Source organism: Sinocyclocheilus rhinocerous, unplaced genomic scaffold (assembly GCF_001515625.1).
Source record: "Sinocyclocheilus rhinocerous isolate Xijiao unplaced genomic scaffold, SAMN03320098_v1.1 scaffold395, whole genome shotgun sequence".
Classification (NCBI taxonomy): domain Eukaryota; kingdom Metazoa; phylum Chordata; class Actinopteri; order Cypriniformes; family Cyprinidae; genus Sinocyclocheilus; species Sinocyclocheilus rhinocerous.
In genome coordinates this window covers 1032528-1049416 of record NW_015660890.1, presented here as the reverse complement: position 1 = coordinate 1049416, position 16889 = coordinate 1032528, and the positions used below count along the sequence as shown (strand labels likewise).

Sequence of the window (16889 nt, the reverse complement as noted above, 5' to 3'; positions counted from 1 at the left end):
ATATGTATATAACTAAGAATGATGTCAAAAACACACAACAAATGTCGTAAACCCTTAACTAAAATTATAAAAATAAAAATTTATTAAAACAGTTACAAACTATAATAGTATCTCAATGATACTAAACTAACCCTGACTACTACTACCATTTTATTATTTTATTTTGTTTTACTTAATTAAAATGCCTTTTATTTTAAAATATACTAGTCAACATCTGAAGTGGATCAAAACCTTTCATCAAAGTTGTCCTAAAACCTAATACCAAAATGCGTTCTTGACTTTGATTAACTTTTTTGATCCACTTCAAATGTTGAGTACTGTAGTTTGAAATACATTTTGTTTAATGTTTTTGTGTCTTTTTTTAAAGTAAATTTATATTTACAATTAGCAATTCAAGACAGTATTGTCATATACCTATTCATTTTATGTAATTTCTCCATTTTCAGGTGAAAAAACAAACAAACAAACTAACAAACAAACTATATACACCCTCAAGCCCAAAATTGAAACTGTAATGGCATTTATAATGATTTTTATAGTGTTTTTTGTGCATTTTGAAGTTTGACAGTCTGTCTTTTTGTTTGTGGAAAAGAGCAGCATAAACACTCTTCAAAATTTCTCCTTTTGAGTTTTCCAGAACAAAGTCATACAAGTTTGGAACAACATGACTGAGTAAATGATGACATCTTGAATTAAATCACTCCTGTAAATATTCATACGCTTAAGTGTTCATAGTCTGTGTTCTTCTGTGTATGTAGGCGATTGTGGTTGTTAGTTTTTTCAGACTGCAATGAAATCTGTGCAAGTACATTTAGTTCTGAATGGTGATGCTGAGCTCTCGTATGAACCGGTCACCTCCGTACGCATATTCAGAGCTCTTTGCATGGCTCGATGAGAAGATCTGGGTCCCATCGTCCGTTCCAAGAGTAATGAAATCTCTGGCAGCGTGTGTGCGTCTGTGTTCGCAGTGCAAGTAAAAACCTGCTGACAGCTCGGTGGGCATCTGCTGTGATTGGATGAGACAGAAAAGGGGTGGAGGCCTCGATTGTCCCCGCGTGACTGTCAGGAGTGTATGAAGATGGAGGTGTCAGCGCGGCTCACGAAATGAGAACAGACATGCCACCAAGACATCCAACAGTCTACATTACTCAAACCAGCCAAGAGTTCCCCAATGCACTTCCTCAACTACTTCATATGGACGCACATCAAAACTCTCTTTTATATCCCCTGCTGCGCACACATGCGCTTTTATATCATTCAACACCGAGATGTTGTCTCGCAAGAACATTTATAGGTCAAGAAAGTCAACATAAATGCATATAAACACTGCAAATGTGTGCTGTTTTCACACAGCCGCTCTTTTATTTTGCTCGGCCAAACAGGCACAGGCACAAACACATTATTAAACAACATTATTAAACCGCATTTCCCACAAGCCCCTGTTTGGTGCACTCTGGGACACTGGTTGTTCCTTTGAAAGATGGTGCCGTATGGATTGACCGCTCTGGCTTTCCAATACCAACAAGCTTCATGGAGCTTACAAGCAGACACCCGCTAATAACTGTATACAGATGCTAGTTATTTCCTACCCAGTCTGTCTGTCTCGCTGTCACTTTTTCTTTTTTGTCCTTTTTTCTGATGTTCAAAGTACACATCTGTGTCCGTATTGTGAAGGGGTTTGTCAGTGGTCCTGAACACATGCTTTTCATGTGATCAGAAGAATGTAGCACATTCCAAGAATACGGTACACTTTGTTTTAAACACATCAATATCTATATCCCTCCTTTAATTGTTAGATATATTCAAGGATGCATCTGCCAATTAAAATCATGCAACAAAGTTGCTATTTTGACATTTATTGTACTAAAAGTAAATAATCTATTTTCACATTTTTACACACTTTTTGAATGCTTAACTGCATTTGTCAAACTTTAACATTCCCCATTATTTTAATAAGAAAATTATTTTATAATTTAAATGATAATTTATTTTATATAATTTATGGCAAATATAAGTCTATCAAACCAGCATTGTGCCCCCTGAAACTCAGATTTTTATTTATTTATTTTTATTTTTATTTTTTTGGAGGTGTTCAGTCAGCTGACTGGTAAACACATGAGAAAATGTGTCTCAGTGAAATGATGAAAAATTAATCCTTTCTAGATAATAGTATCTGCATCGACCATTATTTTATTTTGTTATATTTTGTTTTATTTTTATTTTATTTTATTTTATTTTATTTTCATTCATTCATTCATTCATTCATTCATTCTTTTAAATAAAAAGATTGTTTGCCCCTGAAACTCAGATTTTATTTTATTTTTAATTAATTAATTCATTTTTTTAAACAAAAAGACTGTTTGCCCCGAAACTCAGATTTAATTTTTTATTTTATTTTTTATTATTCATTTATTCATTCATTCTTTTTTAAAATAAAAGACTATGTTTGTCCCCTGCAACTCACTCAGATTTTTATTTTATTTTATTTATTCATTTTTGTTATTCATTCATTTAAAAAAAATAAAATAAAAAGAGTATGCCCCCTGAAACTCAGATTTTTATTTATTTATTTTTATTTTTATTTTTTTTGGAGGTGTTCAGTCAGCTGACTGGTAAACACATGAGAAAATGTGTCTCATTGAAATGATGAAAAATTAATCCTTTCTAGATAATAGTATCTGCATCGACCATTATTTTATTTTATGTTATATTTTGTTTTATATGTATTTTATTTTATTATTCATTACATTTTGTCTATTTAATTTTCAGATTTAATTCATAGAAAATAACTTTCAGTATTTAAAAAAAAATAAAAATAAAGTATTTACATTTTTTCTTTTTGTTATTAAACTGTATTTATACCCCAAATTTTAGTAACCAGGTTGGAAAAAGTTGTAAACCTCCGTTTGAAGGAAATGAATAGAAAATAAACAGCTCAAATTATATTTACTTTTTAGTTGTATATTTTTGTTACAATTTTCTGACGGTTAAGCACCTCCTTTCACTGACTATTTGTTGAAAAAGAAAATAAATAATTACATCATTTACATCATTTTAACGTTGTAGACCCTATTCGTGGAAAGTGCCTTGTACTGACAGATTTTTTTTGCTCCGCCCTCTTTCTGACACATTCTTGATGCTAATTGCACGTTAAATGTGTGTATCGTATGTTTTCGTATACAAACTTTCATTTTTCTGCCAGACTTAGCCTTTTACACACACTCTCATGCACCAGCCGGCCCGTCCACAGATGACAAGCTCTTGGCGGTCAGAGTGGAAACCTACTCAACCTCAGGCCGAGACTTTAATAAAGCTAATTAGCGGGGCCTAAACGTCACCTTCAAATATTATCCCCAATAAACCAGAACAGTCCTCTTTCACACAGTGCCAGTCTGAAGAGACCTCGGATGCCAGACACTTTGCTGTATTTTTTATACCAGCACTGTAGCAGGTTTCTAGTGAGGAAAAAGTTTTTTTTAATCACTTTTCATGCCTGGTTAGTATTGTAACCATATTTTGGACACATTGAAGCTATCTTTGAATGTCCTCTGCATTCAGATGTGGTATGTACTCATTTATGCGCATGTAATCATGGTGTAAATGACACAGAGCTCTTGTGTCCTCAGCTTGTAAAGCCCTGCACTGTGTTTGTGTTTTCACAGCAGCAGGAAGACACCTGTGTTCTTTTAGAGGACTTTTATGAAAGAAACATTACGGCTGACTCCTTTAATTGTCCAGGGAAATGAACTGATTTACTTTTCATTAGAGGAGGCCCTTGACCCGGCCCTTTAGACGGCTGTAATGTCACTAATTATTTTGATGACTTCAGCATGATTGTGTTTCCATGTGTCCCTGTAATGAGAGCGTATCCTGTCGTGATGTCATGGGGGAGCTTACACACAGCCTGCAGGTGTGTGGCAAGTGTCTGAGATCTCAAAACAGCCCACAGACGCACACACACACGCGCACTCATGACAGTGGTCTGACCGCTGACAGCTTGTCTTTGGAGAGCTGAAGTCAGGGGAGCCTCATGTCTTCTTGTCCATTCACAGCACAGACCCGTGCAAAACCCAAAGCTTGTCAAACTATTCAGGGGAGGACATTATAAAACTGCTTTGAGACTTTTTCTGGGGTGTAAGGCCTGTTTACACCAACTCCAGTGTGATTAAATAATACATTAAATATTTGCAAACAATTTATCTCAGACAACACTAATTTAATGTCAATTTTTATTTTATTTAAAAAGTTTTTAATTAACTCATTTTATTTTAGGTGTTCCCTTGGCGGTGTTAATCACAAAAACACATGACAAAATCTGTCTCAACTCAGTGATGAAAAATTAATCCTTTGTAGATATCTCTATCTATATCAGTCATATTATTTTATTCTATTTTTTCATTATTTTATTTTATTTTATCAATCATCTTACTGGCAAACATGACAAAATATGTCTCAACTCAGATAAAAAATGAAATCAGTTTTTTTTTTAAATAAATATTTGTAAAATTTTTACCATCTTAATTTATTATTACCATCTTATTTGGTAAATTTATTTTATTTTATCAGTGTATTATTATTTTAATTTATAATTATTTTACATTTTTTTTTAAATCCAGACTTTGTTGTGCGTGCCCCCTGAGACTCTATTTTTGGCCCCTACAGGCTCAATCCATCGCAGTTGAGGCTCAGACAAATGCAGGACTGTCGGAGCGCATTGCCACACTTGAGCAGGAGGTGGCGCGTTACAAAGAGGATGCTGGGAAGGCACAGGCCGAGGTGGACCGGCTCCTGGAAATCCTCCGTGAGATGGAGAATGAGAAGAACGACAAGGATCGCAAGATCAACGAGCTGGAGAGGTACACAAACTTACACGTTTACTCTTAGTATAAGAGTAATGAAGACAATATAGACTTCTGTTGTTTTTATGTAGCTACTATTGACTAATCCAAACCCTTTTTAAATTTAAACATAATTTATTTCATTCGTGAATTTTTTCCGCAAAGTAAGGTTCTGCAAGATTTAGGTCACTTTTGGGGATAAAACCCCCAAATGAGCGGATACTTGCAACCTCTTGGTTTGTGTCTGTTTTACCACGTTTGTTGCTACGCATGTAATCTTCAGTTCCATGTTCAGTTTATCTTGTATTTAGCCCAATATTTTTCCATTTTTCATTTATGCAACTTCCACAATTTATTTTCCATTCTCCATCTGCCATGTTTCCACTGCAGGATTCATGATTGCTTTCTGAAATAAAAGCAACAATATCAGCCTTTCTACAGCGTCAGTAAAAATTTCCCTTGTATTGAGTATTGCGACACCCCTAGTGTAAATGTACCTATTTCTATATATCGCTACTAAGAGATAAGTCACCAATTCAGTTCAAAAGAGTTTTTTTTTTTTTATCTAGTTTTTTGTATTTAAGACTCTAGGGTGTCCTTATCATTGTATACTTCAACTGTGTGCACATTAGTACTCTATGTCCTCAACATTTTTTGGTTTTAGAGCAAGAGCTAAAAGAGCTGTTTGGGGCAAGGATGAAGACGAGGGTGTCTTCTGTTTGTGTTCTTTGTTAGCTGCCATTCTCACCCACTCAGTCATCTCTTATCCTCCGTTTATTTTGGCGTTAGACCAGAACTGAGTTGCAGGAGATTTGGAGAGCAACTTCAGCGCTCATCCCACAGCATTATGGGATTCTGGCATTGTCTGGTAGATTCATTGCAAGCATAGATTTAGTTCTAATCTCCAACATATTGCTCTGTTCCCGAAGTACACTACCATTCAAAAGTTTGGGATCGGTAAAATTTTTAAGGTTTTTTAAAAAAGTTTCTTATGCTCATCAAGGCTGCATTTATTTGATCAAAAATACAGAAAAAAATGTAATTGCAATTTAGCGCTGCGTCACAGAAATTAATTATAGTTTAAAGTATATTAAAATAGGAAACCAATATTAGAAATTGCAATAATATTACACAGTATTTCTGTTTATTTCTGCATTTTTGATCAAATAAATACAGCCTTGATGAGCATAAGAGACTCCATTAAAAACATTAAAAATCTTACTGATCCGAAACATTTGAAAGGCAGTGTATTTTCTGTGTTCATAGACATGGAGAATAAGAGCTCCAACTATTATGCATGTCTGCTCCTCCCAGGATATGTTGCACTTTATGTTGGTGGTGTAAACATCTGTGTTTTTGGCCTGTTTAATTGGACTAATTAATGGAAGGCAGATATAGAGCTTCTCTCGACTTGGCTTTCACAAAGAAATAAAGGAGATGAATAATTTGAAATAGGGCTTGAGTGTAAACAGACAAGAGTCTGGGCTGGAGGTGAAGAGTCGTGGAGGTCACAGATGTTGATGTTGTGCATTGACAGTCGTGTAGTACTCCCTTTCAGCCTCCGTCAGGCTTTTCAAAGCTGTGTTGTAGTTGGAATCCTGACAGGGCCATTTATTTGCTCTCGCCGTTGGATACTAGAAGTGTTTTTAGGTGGATTTCTGTTGATTCATAAATATTCATCTGACGCGCACTGAATGTCTCACGCTTTCTTAACAGATCTGCGTTAGGAGAGGATTAGACTAAAACAAACTCCATATGCTTGGCTCGATGCATCATTCATGTCAACCGAGAGACGATTTCTGAAATAAACACCAGCCGCAATCGCTAACCGTGGCGCTCCGAGCTAATTACCGCTCAGAGTCGAGTTATGTTCTCGAAACACACCGGGGAGTTCGGTTCTCAAAAACCTCCCATTGTTCTCCCTGTGTCGTGGTTTTCCAGCACTCTTGATGTGGTTGTGACGGAGAGTTGTTCAGACAGATCCTCTTCTGTTAGCGCCTGCGTCTTTAATCAAGATGCGAGTGGCAGGTAGAAGCGACGCATTCTGTTCAGAGTCAGGATTACCTTTCTCCGAATGCTCCGAGATGGAGAAGCCAACGCTCCTCTTGTTGCAGATCAGTAGTGCGGAGGCAGGCCTTGTTCGAAAATGCCTTCAAAGTCACAGAAAAATGGCAGAGGGTGAATTGGGGCATTGGGGTATTTATTTCATAAATCCGGTAGCTGTAAATTTGCAGGTAATTATGGAGGATTGTAAGGCTCACTGTTTGAGACGGAGCAAAAATGGGAGGGTGAGCTAGAGGAGACAAGTAGCAAAGAAATAGAGGTAAAACAAATGAAAAAAGCACAAAAGAAGTACTATTTGTAAGGATAGTGAAGCAGAGTCTCAAAATATGATACGCCTTTGAGTTTCAGAAAAGATGCGGTGCATTCTATGGAAATGTTTAAGGACTAAATTTAACACATTACTTTAGTGCATGTTTTGAGTGTTATTTTAATATTGAAACATAAGCCATACAAAACACTCTCAGAACATCTACAACTTCACCCACTAGTATATTTTGTAATAAAATAGGAATGTCACCAAAGATTAAAAACATTTAATAATAATGATAATAATAATAATATAATTTAGTGATAAATGATTGAATAAAAATATTTTTAAAAATACATATAATATGTATATTATGTAATATAATGTGGATTTTTATACTATTTTAGATATTATTATTATTATATATAGTATACAGATAAAATGTATATAGATGTATGGATTATATTATATTATATTACTATATTATATTATATTATTGTATTTCTAGTCTAGATATTTTTGAATAAACCTATGTGAATATTCTGACAAAATGACTATTGAATTGAATTGACAAATTGAATATTCTGACTGCGAATGTTCCTTTATAGTAAGTTGTAATTAAATTTTTTTTTATTAATGTTATTACATTTTAAGCCCATTTTATGCTCTTCTCTGCAAATTTGATGTATAATTGTGAATAAATGGATTAATTCATCTGTATACTCATATAATCACTTTTCACAGCCTTACTAAAGATGCATATGGTTTTCATTAACTTTGTATTTTTTTAAAGGAAGAAGCATGTGAGATTGCATGTCACATTGTCAGGTTCTACCATCATCTTTGTGATTTTAATTTTTTATGTATTTTTCCTTTCACTTTGCATTTATCAGCAAGTCTACATGTGAAGGCTCATGCGCTGTTAACTCTTGTCTTAGCTTTCCAAGTTAACCCAGCTCAATCTAGGTGTATTTTCACCTCTCTTTCTCTCTTTCTTCTTCTGCATTTCTCTTCACTGGAATGCTGTCTACTTCCCAGTCTGCTTTCAAGGTCAGTATGCCTACTTTCCTCCCCTGCACTTCCTTACAACTGCAAATCAACTTCTTTAGGTTGTAACACACAAACTATATGCTGCTTTACCAGGGCCTGCTCTGTAAATCATTCTAAGGATGGTTCTAATGATCCGGGACCTGTGTTTCTGAGGGGCTGGTGGGGGGAAAACTGTATCTGCTAGACGGGGGGAAATAATTCAGCGGTTGATTGTGGTGTGGCGGTGCCCTTGGGCGATACACTTAACCCCAATTTGCTCTTGTTGCCTCCATCACTCCCCTTGGACTTGCTTCTAAAGTTTCTATGGAAAAAAAGAGAAATTGCTCTGACCTGAATTGATTAAAGGTTCAAAAGAAAGAATGAGGAAACCTGGGAAGGTCAAGCAGGCGCTACAAACAGAAGAGCTTGTCTTATTAATGCATGCTAGCTTACCTGTGAGGTCTGCTGAGACGAGTTCAGAAGAAGAAAAGAAGGACTCACCAGAGCTTCTGCTGTATGCGGATGACAGATTGAAAGGATGTGGGAAAAGAACGTGGGAGAGCCCTTGCAGAACTTCTAATTGGAGCGTAAAGAATCTCCATCAGTCATTTTCTTCCGAGCGGTGTTGAAAAGCTTGCCTCTTCTGCCAGAGCACCGTCGATACAGACGTGTCCCGCTACAGCCGGGATCTCTGCGCTCGACTTGTTTATCATGGTTATTATTTGCATCTCTTTTTAGTTTGGTCTGGAACAGAGACTTGTCAAGCTGTTTTATTTTTTCCGCTCTTATTACTCCACTAGAAAACAAACCGAATGTTTCGGGAGCGCTTGACAGAACTGTCATTCTCTCTCTCTCTCACTCTCGATCTCTTTCTCGCTCATCCTTCTTCTCCTCCTCTTTGTTTTTTTGGCTTTTTTGATTTATTCTCTGGAACTCAGCAACACAACAAACAGGGCTGATTTGATATCTCCCCCAGATGAAGGGGCACGGCGTAATGAAAAGGAATCCATGTCAGTCTGAAATGAATTTTCCCCAGTGTTACACATTTGCTGCTGAGCTCCAGGGCCTCTTGATTTAGTCTACAAATGCTTGACAATAAATGTGATGTGCATCATTCCCTGAAGTATGAACGCTTCCTGTCTTCTCTTTCTCTCTTTCTTTGTTTCTGTTCTTCTGCCTCATTCTCTTGTTCTGTATTTCTTTTCTTTGTTTCTTTGTTTATTTCACACTCACTCTTTTTCTCTTTCATTCTCAACCTCTAATTATTCTCTGATTTTCATCTTTCTTTTTGTCTTTATAACTGTATTTCTTTTTATCTCTTACTTGTTGTCTCTTAGTCTCTATGGCTATGGCTCTTGGCACATTTGTTTTGCCTATAATATAAAAATTTATTCTTTTTATTCTAATTAGAATTTATTCTAATATAAATTATTTTTTTATAATCATGCATGCAATACAATACATTGCATACAATATTTAAAAATAGACATTTTAATTATTATTTCTTTTGTAATTTCTTTATAATTCTTATTTTTCTTTTAGTATTTTTTGGCATAACTGTTTTGTCTACGACATAAAGTCTTATTTGACTGATTTGTGTCCAATATTAAAAAAAATCTTTAGTATTTTCTTTTTAATTGTTTCTTTTTTCATTCCATAATTATTTTTTCTACTCTATTATAATTTTTTTTATTATTTTTTATTATTTTATTACATGTATTTTGACAATTTATTTGTGCACACTATTTCAATTATTTTTTCTTTAGTATTTTATAAGTGCAATCAATTTTAATTAAGATTAGCATGCAGTATGTTATTTTAGGAATATTTAATATATATTGTCTTTGTAATATATAGTAATATATTTCGTAATATATTTTGTCATTCCTCCCTCTGTTTTTCCTCTCTCTCCCACATTCTCTGTTTGTGTAATTTAAGTCACCGTTACTCATTCTGGAGAGGTAGAAGGCTGTATTTCTGGGTTTTGTCTCATTATTTTGGGAGGCTGTTCTGCTGCGCTGGTCTGCCGCTCTCGGTTCCCTCGGCAGGTGAAGGCCACAATCCCGCACAGACAGGGAGGTCTGCGTCTCTGGGCCTGTCGATGTTTGCATACGATCCGGCCGGCTCAGGGAACACCTCCGCCTGTCTGTTGTCTCTGTGTGCTTTCCAGTTAGCTTTGGCTGGTCTGGCCTCAGGGCCCGACTGCATGATTAACTAGATTAGTCAAGGGCCGGAGGGAATCATCCGCTCCGCGCAGGACGGTATGTAAGAGATGCGGGGACACCCCGTCGTGCACCTGGCCGCAAAACCTCCTCAGAAGCCAAAGTCTATTAGGCTCGAAAAGTTCGCTCTCACCACAGACAGAACTGTGAAAATGAGCCCTGCTATCAAGCCAGCTCTGCTCCACCTGCTGCTAGAGAAATGTCCACAGTCTGCGAAGAACCCACATTTCCTGTCTTTTATTAGTCCTGAGCTCACGAACATATCCTGAACGCCAGGAAGGAGATATCTGGCCAATATAAAGACACAATTGACATTAAAGGATGACTTTGAGAGGGATGAGGGATGAAGTAAACACACACTCTCAAACAATCTTTGATGGCGTTCCACTCCGTTCTCTGCCGGTCAAACAGGTCGGGCTTGCAATAAACAGAAAGGTTTTTGTCCTTACTCAACCTTTTTGCTGTTTATCCCATCCTGGACTGTTAGTGTGGGCACACTTATGTGCAATTCTGTCAGCACGGTTGAAAAGAACAAGAAAAATGACATAAAAAAGTGGGCCCAAATGGCTTGGATGAAAACGCTGCGCGGTAACCATCTGCAGCCTTCTGCGTTGGGCAGCCCGCTCATAAACGCAAGTTGGCTTCGTAACATAAGACGCTTTTCTGTTTTCTACCCAGAATTCCTTATAACAGCGTGATGGATTTATTTCTTCAACATCGATTTCCTTGTGCATTCATCTCAAAATCGCACCCAATTTTACCATTGGGTCTTGTTTTATGTTATTAAGTGTCAGGTGTGATTGAACTTTGGAATAACGTTTGCTTTAATGCCGGCCGGGCCTCATTTCTCCAGTTAAGTGACCACAAAACGTAATTGTTTAGAAATGTAGGTTCATATTATTTTGAGAAAGGAAATGTTGAAAGAGCGAACATTTTATAAGGAGTCATTTTGAGGGCTTGTGCATTTTGGGTTGCTAGCTCGACCTTGCGGTGGTGGTCATTCAACAGTGTTCACTTTTGCCTCATCATGGCTTTGGAAGGACTTGTTCTTCCTTTGAGCGCAAATGTGGAAAGGACTTTTTTGGTTTTTGTGTTTTGAGAGGTGTTTACTAGATGCATTTTTCAAAGACTTCATTATGCAGAAGTTTAGAACATCTTTATAGCCGAAAGTTAGCAAACTTTCTGATGTTTGCTCACACGCTTCAGCCGATATCTTGAGAATTTCAAAGTGCTTTCAAGCCTTACCCTGTAAACATTGCCTGGAGCTGTCTTGCGTATGAATTATTAATTGTAAGATCTGGACCAAAATAATGAATTACTATTTTTGATAATATTCAAGGGTTTGAGCTCCATGAAAATAAGATTCATTAAAAAGCATTAGGTTAGACTGGAGTGCAGAAATTCTCTTCTGAACACATTTTCACCTGTGTGTCCAAATGTGTGTTTTGTTTGGATTTATATGTTACGTTTTGATGTATAATTAGTGTGTTTTTCCTCTAGACAAGCTCAAAATTGTGCTGAAAGATTATTTTCTTTCTCTCCCGCCCTGTCATAGACCTGTTTACCTGTTTTTCATTTTTTCCACTCATGTTAATGTTGCTTTTCTCGTCGCCTGAAGCCGCACTGGCACTCAAATATAGTACAGTTTTCCTAGTGTTGATAATATGGCCACTAATGCAACATAAAGCTCGGTACAGAGAGGAGGAAGATGACAGGGTTACGTATGTGATCCAGAGCTTTATTTAGAGGAAAGGAAAATGTTGGTAAAGAAGGCCTTTAAATGGGGTCTCTGCCCTTGAACACTTGCATAGCTGTGTTCACTATACAGAGATGTTTCCATTTAGATTTGTGTTTCCTGTGTGTTAGCGTGAGAGTGAGATGTTCTCTTAAAATATCTTTTGTATTTATTCTTGTTTACACTACCGTTCAAAAGTCTTAGGTTGGTAAATTCTTTATAGCCTATGTTTAAAAAGAAGTGTCTTATGCTCACCAAGGCTGCATTTATTTGATAAAAAATATAGTAAATACAGTAATATTGTGAAATATTATTACTATTTAAAGTAATGGTTTTCTATTTGAATATATTTTCAAATGTAATTTATTCCTGTGATGGCAAAGCTGAATTTTCTGCATCGTTACTCCAGTCTTCAGTGTCACATGATCCTTCAGAAATCATTCTAATATGCTGATTTAATGCTCAAGAAGCATTACTTATTATTATCAATGTTGAAAAAAAATGTTGAACACAGTTGTTGCTTAATAGTTTTCTGTTTATCAGAATTTTTTGATGAATGGATAGTTCAAAAGAACAGCATTTATTTGACAGAAATCTTTTGTCATTATTAATATCTTTCCAATAAATAATTAAATAAATAAACGGATAACTGACACCAAACTTCTCTTTGGATTTGAGACTTTAGTCTTTGCAAATTTACAGATCTTCTTTATGCACCAAGAGCTTGTAACACTCCACAGAGAAAGGAAAAAATGAAATCGCATCATATGACCCCTTTAAATAAAAATCAATCAATTCTTTTATTTTATTTTATACACATTTAATGTAAAATTTTACATAAAATGTGTATAAAAGTTAAATTAAAATGAATATAAATACATTTTCACAGGTTTCAGAATTTTTAGATATCTCGAGTGATGATCCCAAATTCAAATTAATACAGACGATGCACCAGGGACCTGATTATAGCACTTAAAACCTGGAAAAGTCAGATTTTCATGATATGTCATCTTTAATATTTTAATATTTTAGAAATATCAATATTTGCAATCTAGGTGATTAGGTTACATGATAATTTCATCTTCTGAATATTCCTTTTTATGTAAATGCAGTTGGGTGTTGTGTGGTTCATTGTTTCACTGTAACACTGATAAATGTAAAGCAGAGCTATATTTTGGGTCCATTTAAGGAATCTTTGAAATCAGTATTTTACTTAATCTGACCGGATGGGCTAGATTAGAGTGTCACCATCACTTAGTGGACCATAGTGGAGCTCACTGAAAATATTGGCATGCATGCTAGTAATATCCACCTAACAAAGCCTCTCTGTCAACAAGGTTTACGAATCGCTTTTGTTATACACTGTACCTGCGCCATCGTACGCTTTTATCACAGCATATCAAAAATACCAGAATGACTGGCGAATTACATCTGAATTAGATGTTGCCATTCTTCTTTATTGTTGTAGAAGTGTTTCCTCCATGAACTCTGCGAAATGGGGTTACCTATCCCATCACATCAGAGCTCAAATGGAGACATATAAACATATAATCAAAACCCTGAATAAAGGCTGGCGCGCAATGCATAAAAACAGTCAGCTGCTTATTGCAAGTGTAGCGGAGCCAAGCAGATGGCTTGGCCTCTTCTGGAAACACCAAATAGGAACATTCCAGTATATTTATGACCTGTTACACAAACTCCCTGGAGCACACACACAAAGTCTTTCTTTTTGCTTTGTTATATGGTCATGTTATCTTCAAGATGGTTTTTTGACAGCACAGCGCAATTTGCCTGATGTTTCCAGAATGGACATGAAATTTATTTGCGGCGCTTTTATTAGATTTTTTTTAATAGCTATCAAATTAGCAGTGTTGAGGAAACTACTTTGGAACTGCAACTTGTTAAGATGCTCATGAAGTAGTTAAACTACAGCCAAGCTACACTTAGAGTAATAGTAATGCTAGTTAACTAAAAATAGCTTTTTGAGAAGAGAAAAAAAATCTTTCTGGAAGTATAATTGTCAGATGGTACTGCTTATTTCTGCAGTTAGCCCATTCATCTGGGATAAGACTCGAGAACTAACTAATAAAACTAGAAAATGCGTTTATATAACAGAGCCGAATACATTGTTTAAATAAATATTTCGGTTTTAAATGAATTGGTGAATCATTTAAATGAATCAGTGAATTGTTTGTTTAAATCAGCGAATTGTTTAAATAAATCAGTGAATCGTTTATTTAATCAGTGAATCGTTTATTTACATGAACCATGTGAATGAACTGATTCACCAAATTAAAACCGATTTCCCAATGCAACATACGAGAGAGAGGACAAAGTTCACTCTGCTGATGAAAAAAACAGCGATGGAGCCAGTTGTCATGCTACACCGCCGCTTATTGGTAAATCAACACTGTTTTGAAACAGCTGATGTGCAGTGGTCAAGTTAGTAGCATGCTGTTTTTAGTTATTTACACTCTAACGGTGCAATAGAATCAAGGACCTATTGTGTTTTTGTTAGCCTCAAGACCCGATTTCTGTTTGCGTTTGCAGAAATGTGTGATTATAACAAATATTGGGTACAACAGTGGATGAAATAGTAGTGGACTTCGCCTCTTCGTCGCCTACACTCTGTCAACATGTCTCGTGATTCTCATGTCCAAGAGAAAAGAAAAGAAAACCTTGGGAACCTTCTGAAAAGACAGATAATCGCTCAAACCAGTTGCTCCTTTACTAGCAGTATGTCACCAGACTAACCTGATCTCCAAACCTTTGTATGGCAGTTGTTAGCAAAGTTGTACTAGTATCTGCAACGGGAGCCAGAAGACTGCGGCTTTCCTCTGGAACTTCCACACAGAGACTCCACTGTGCTCAGGACAGCTCATCCAGAAGAACGATCAGGTTCTAGTGGTGCAGCGGCTTGGCCTGCTTTCTCCAAGCCTTGTTCAACGTCACCTTGCTTCAGCGAACACGCTCTGAAAGCTCCAAAGCACCTTGATGCCGCTTTCCTGGCACATGTAGATGGCATGTCATATTCCATAAGCCCCCATAATAACTCTTCAATTACCTTCCTGTATTGTGTGTCTTGGGCAATGCTCTGTGGTGTCAAGGGGGGGGCCGAGGGAGGTCTTTCCACAATGCTGTGTTATTACTCATTTAAAGACATTGGTGTTGGCATAGTCTGTGGTACATCTGTTCTGCAGGGCAGAGGCGCAGCTTTTCCCTTTTTTTTGATCAAGTCAAGATGGTTAACGGTAACCGATCCCAGCCGCCACGCTGCCAGTGCGCAATACACCGGCGGCGGCCACGTAAACAGGAAAACTCGCGCTCTGACGCTTGTTGGGGCCGAGCGACCGCAGCATCTAGGCCTGTTGGTGCGACACTTCTCAGAAATGAAAACGGCTCGAATGCTCTTTTAATTGATTTATTCCTTCCTTTTAGTGCTTTGTGTTCCTGCGGGTTTCCATGCCACAGCAAATGGAGGAGGCAAAAGGATAATGAGAAAAATCCCAGAGCTCAAACACAAACATACTGCCTTTCATTTGCAGCACAGCTTGATCTGTGGAGATCAGTCCTGCTCACTTTTGTTGTCATTTATAATAAGCTAGACCGCTTTTGGCTCTTCTCATTGACCCTTCTGTTTGTACTTGACTGCTTGTATGTGTACAAAAGAAGATAAAACTCTTAAACACTTTGAGGAAGAGGTCTTTGATTCTACTTGTGGCCTGATAATATTAGTTGGTATTTCATTTTATCTTTTTAATATACAGTATTTTCCTAATTAAAATATATTAAAATATAGTTGCATTTTCAAATTTATATAAATTTAAATATATGCAATCAGACTGTGATCTGATTTCATCAGTCATACATAATGCAATTTTATTATATTTTATTTTGTTTTGTTTTGACCCATTCCTAATTATACACTCTTAAAAATAAAGGTGCTTAAAAGGTTCTTCACAGCGATGCCACAGAATAACCATTTTTGGTTCCACAAAGAACCATTCAGTCAAAGGTTCTTTAAAGAATGATCTCTTTCTTACCTTTTTATAATCTGAAGTAGAGGTCGACCCCAATCGGTCGGCCGATTAATCGGCTGATTTTTGTCATTTTTTAATTAATCGGCATCGGCTGATTGTGCTGCAAATTAGGCCGATTTATAGGCAGGCGCCACTGCGGGCAGCTAAGCGTTGCGGAACTCCCTCTGAGGCTGCGTGAGACAGAGCAGCTCACACTCTGGCTTGTTCACACACAGCTTCAGCTAATGGCAGGGCAAAACAGACCGTTTCGAAAACGGAATTTACGTTTTACCCTACTATAATTGATGCCGGAAAGTTATCATATTCATAAGTGCAACAAGTCCATTTGCATGTGAAAGTAGAAACACGTTCAATTCAGACGAAACTTCTGGGCTGATTATAACGTGCACGTTAACTTTCCTCATGAAATGTGTGTGTGGGTCCGACAATAGCATCCACGATGTCATCGCTTGAGGCCAGCGCACTCTTAAGCAGTTATGAGCAGCAGGCTGTGCAATATGTGTGAAATCTTTTATTTTTGTTATCACTATGGCCATTTGACTTATAACAGGGTCCAGCGTTTCCCATACATTGAGTTATTTGTGGCGGCTCGTCACAACCATAAATAGATTTCCCAAAAGGCTTATACTTCGTTGAATAAACAGAGCACTGCACGTTTCAAAATTAAAATGCAGCGCGGGTGTTTTTATATGAATGTATCTTTGAAAAGAACCG

At 36.7% G+C, this 16889-nt stretch overlaps 1 protein-coding gene across 10 annotated transcripts in view; it reads left to right on the top strand.

Annotated features, from left to right (window-relative positions):
• The window catches only part of LOC107725987 (ELKS/Rab6-interacting/CAST family member 1-like), a 213824-nt gene that overhangs the window by 66038 nt on the left and 130897 nt on the right, over window positions 1-16889 (top strand). For 6 of the 10 annotated variants that reach the window (XM_016535428.1, XM_016535424.1, XM_016535427.1 and 3 more), the window contains 2 exons: window positions 4663-4856; window positions 8188-8199. In XM_016535428.1, coding sequence (XP_016390914.1) covers window positions 4663-4856; window positions 8188-8199 — 206 coding nt within the window. The remainder of the gene's footprint in view (window positions 1-4662; window positions 4857-8187; window positions 8200-16889) is intronic. The other 4 variants (XM_016535429.1, XM_016535432.1, XM_016535426.1 and 1 more) reach the window with 1 other exon arrangement.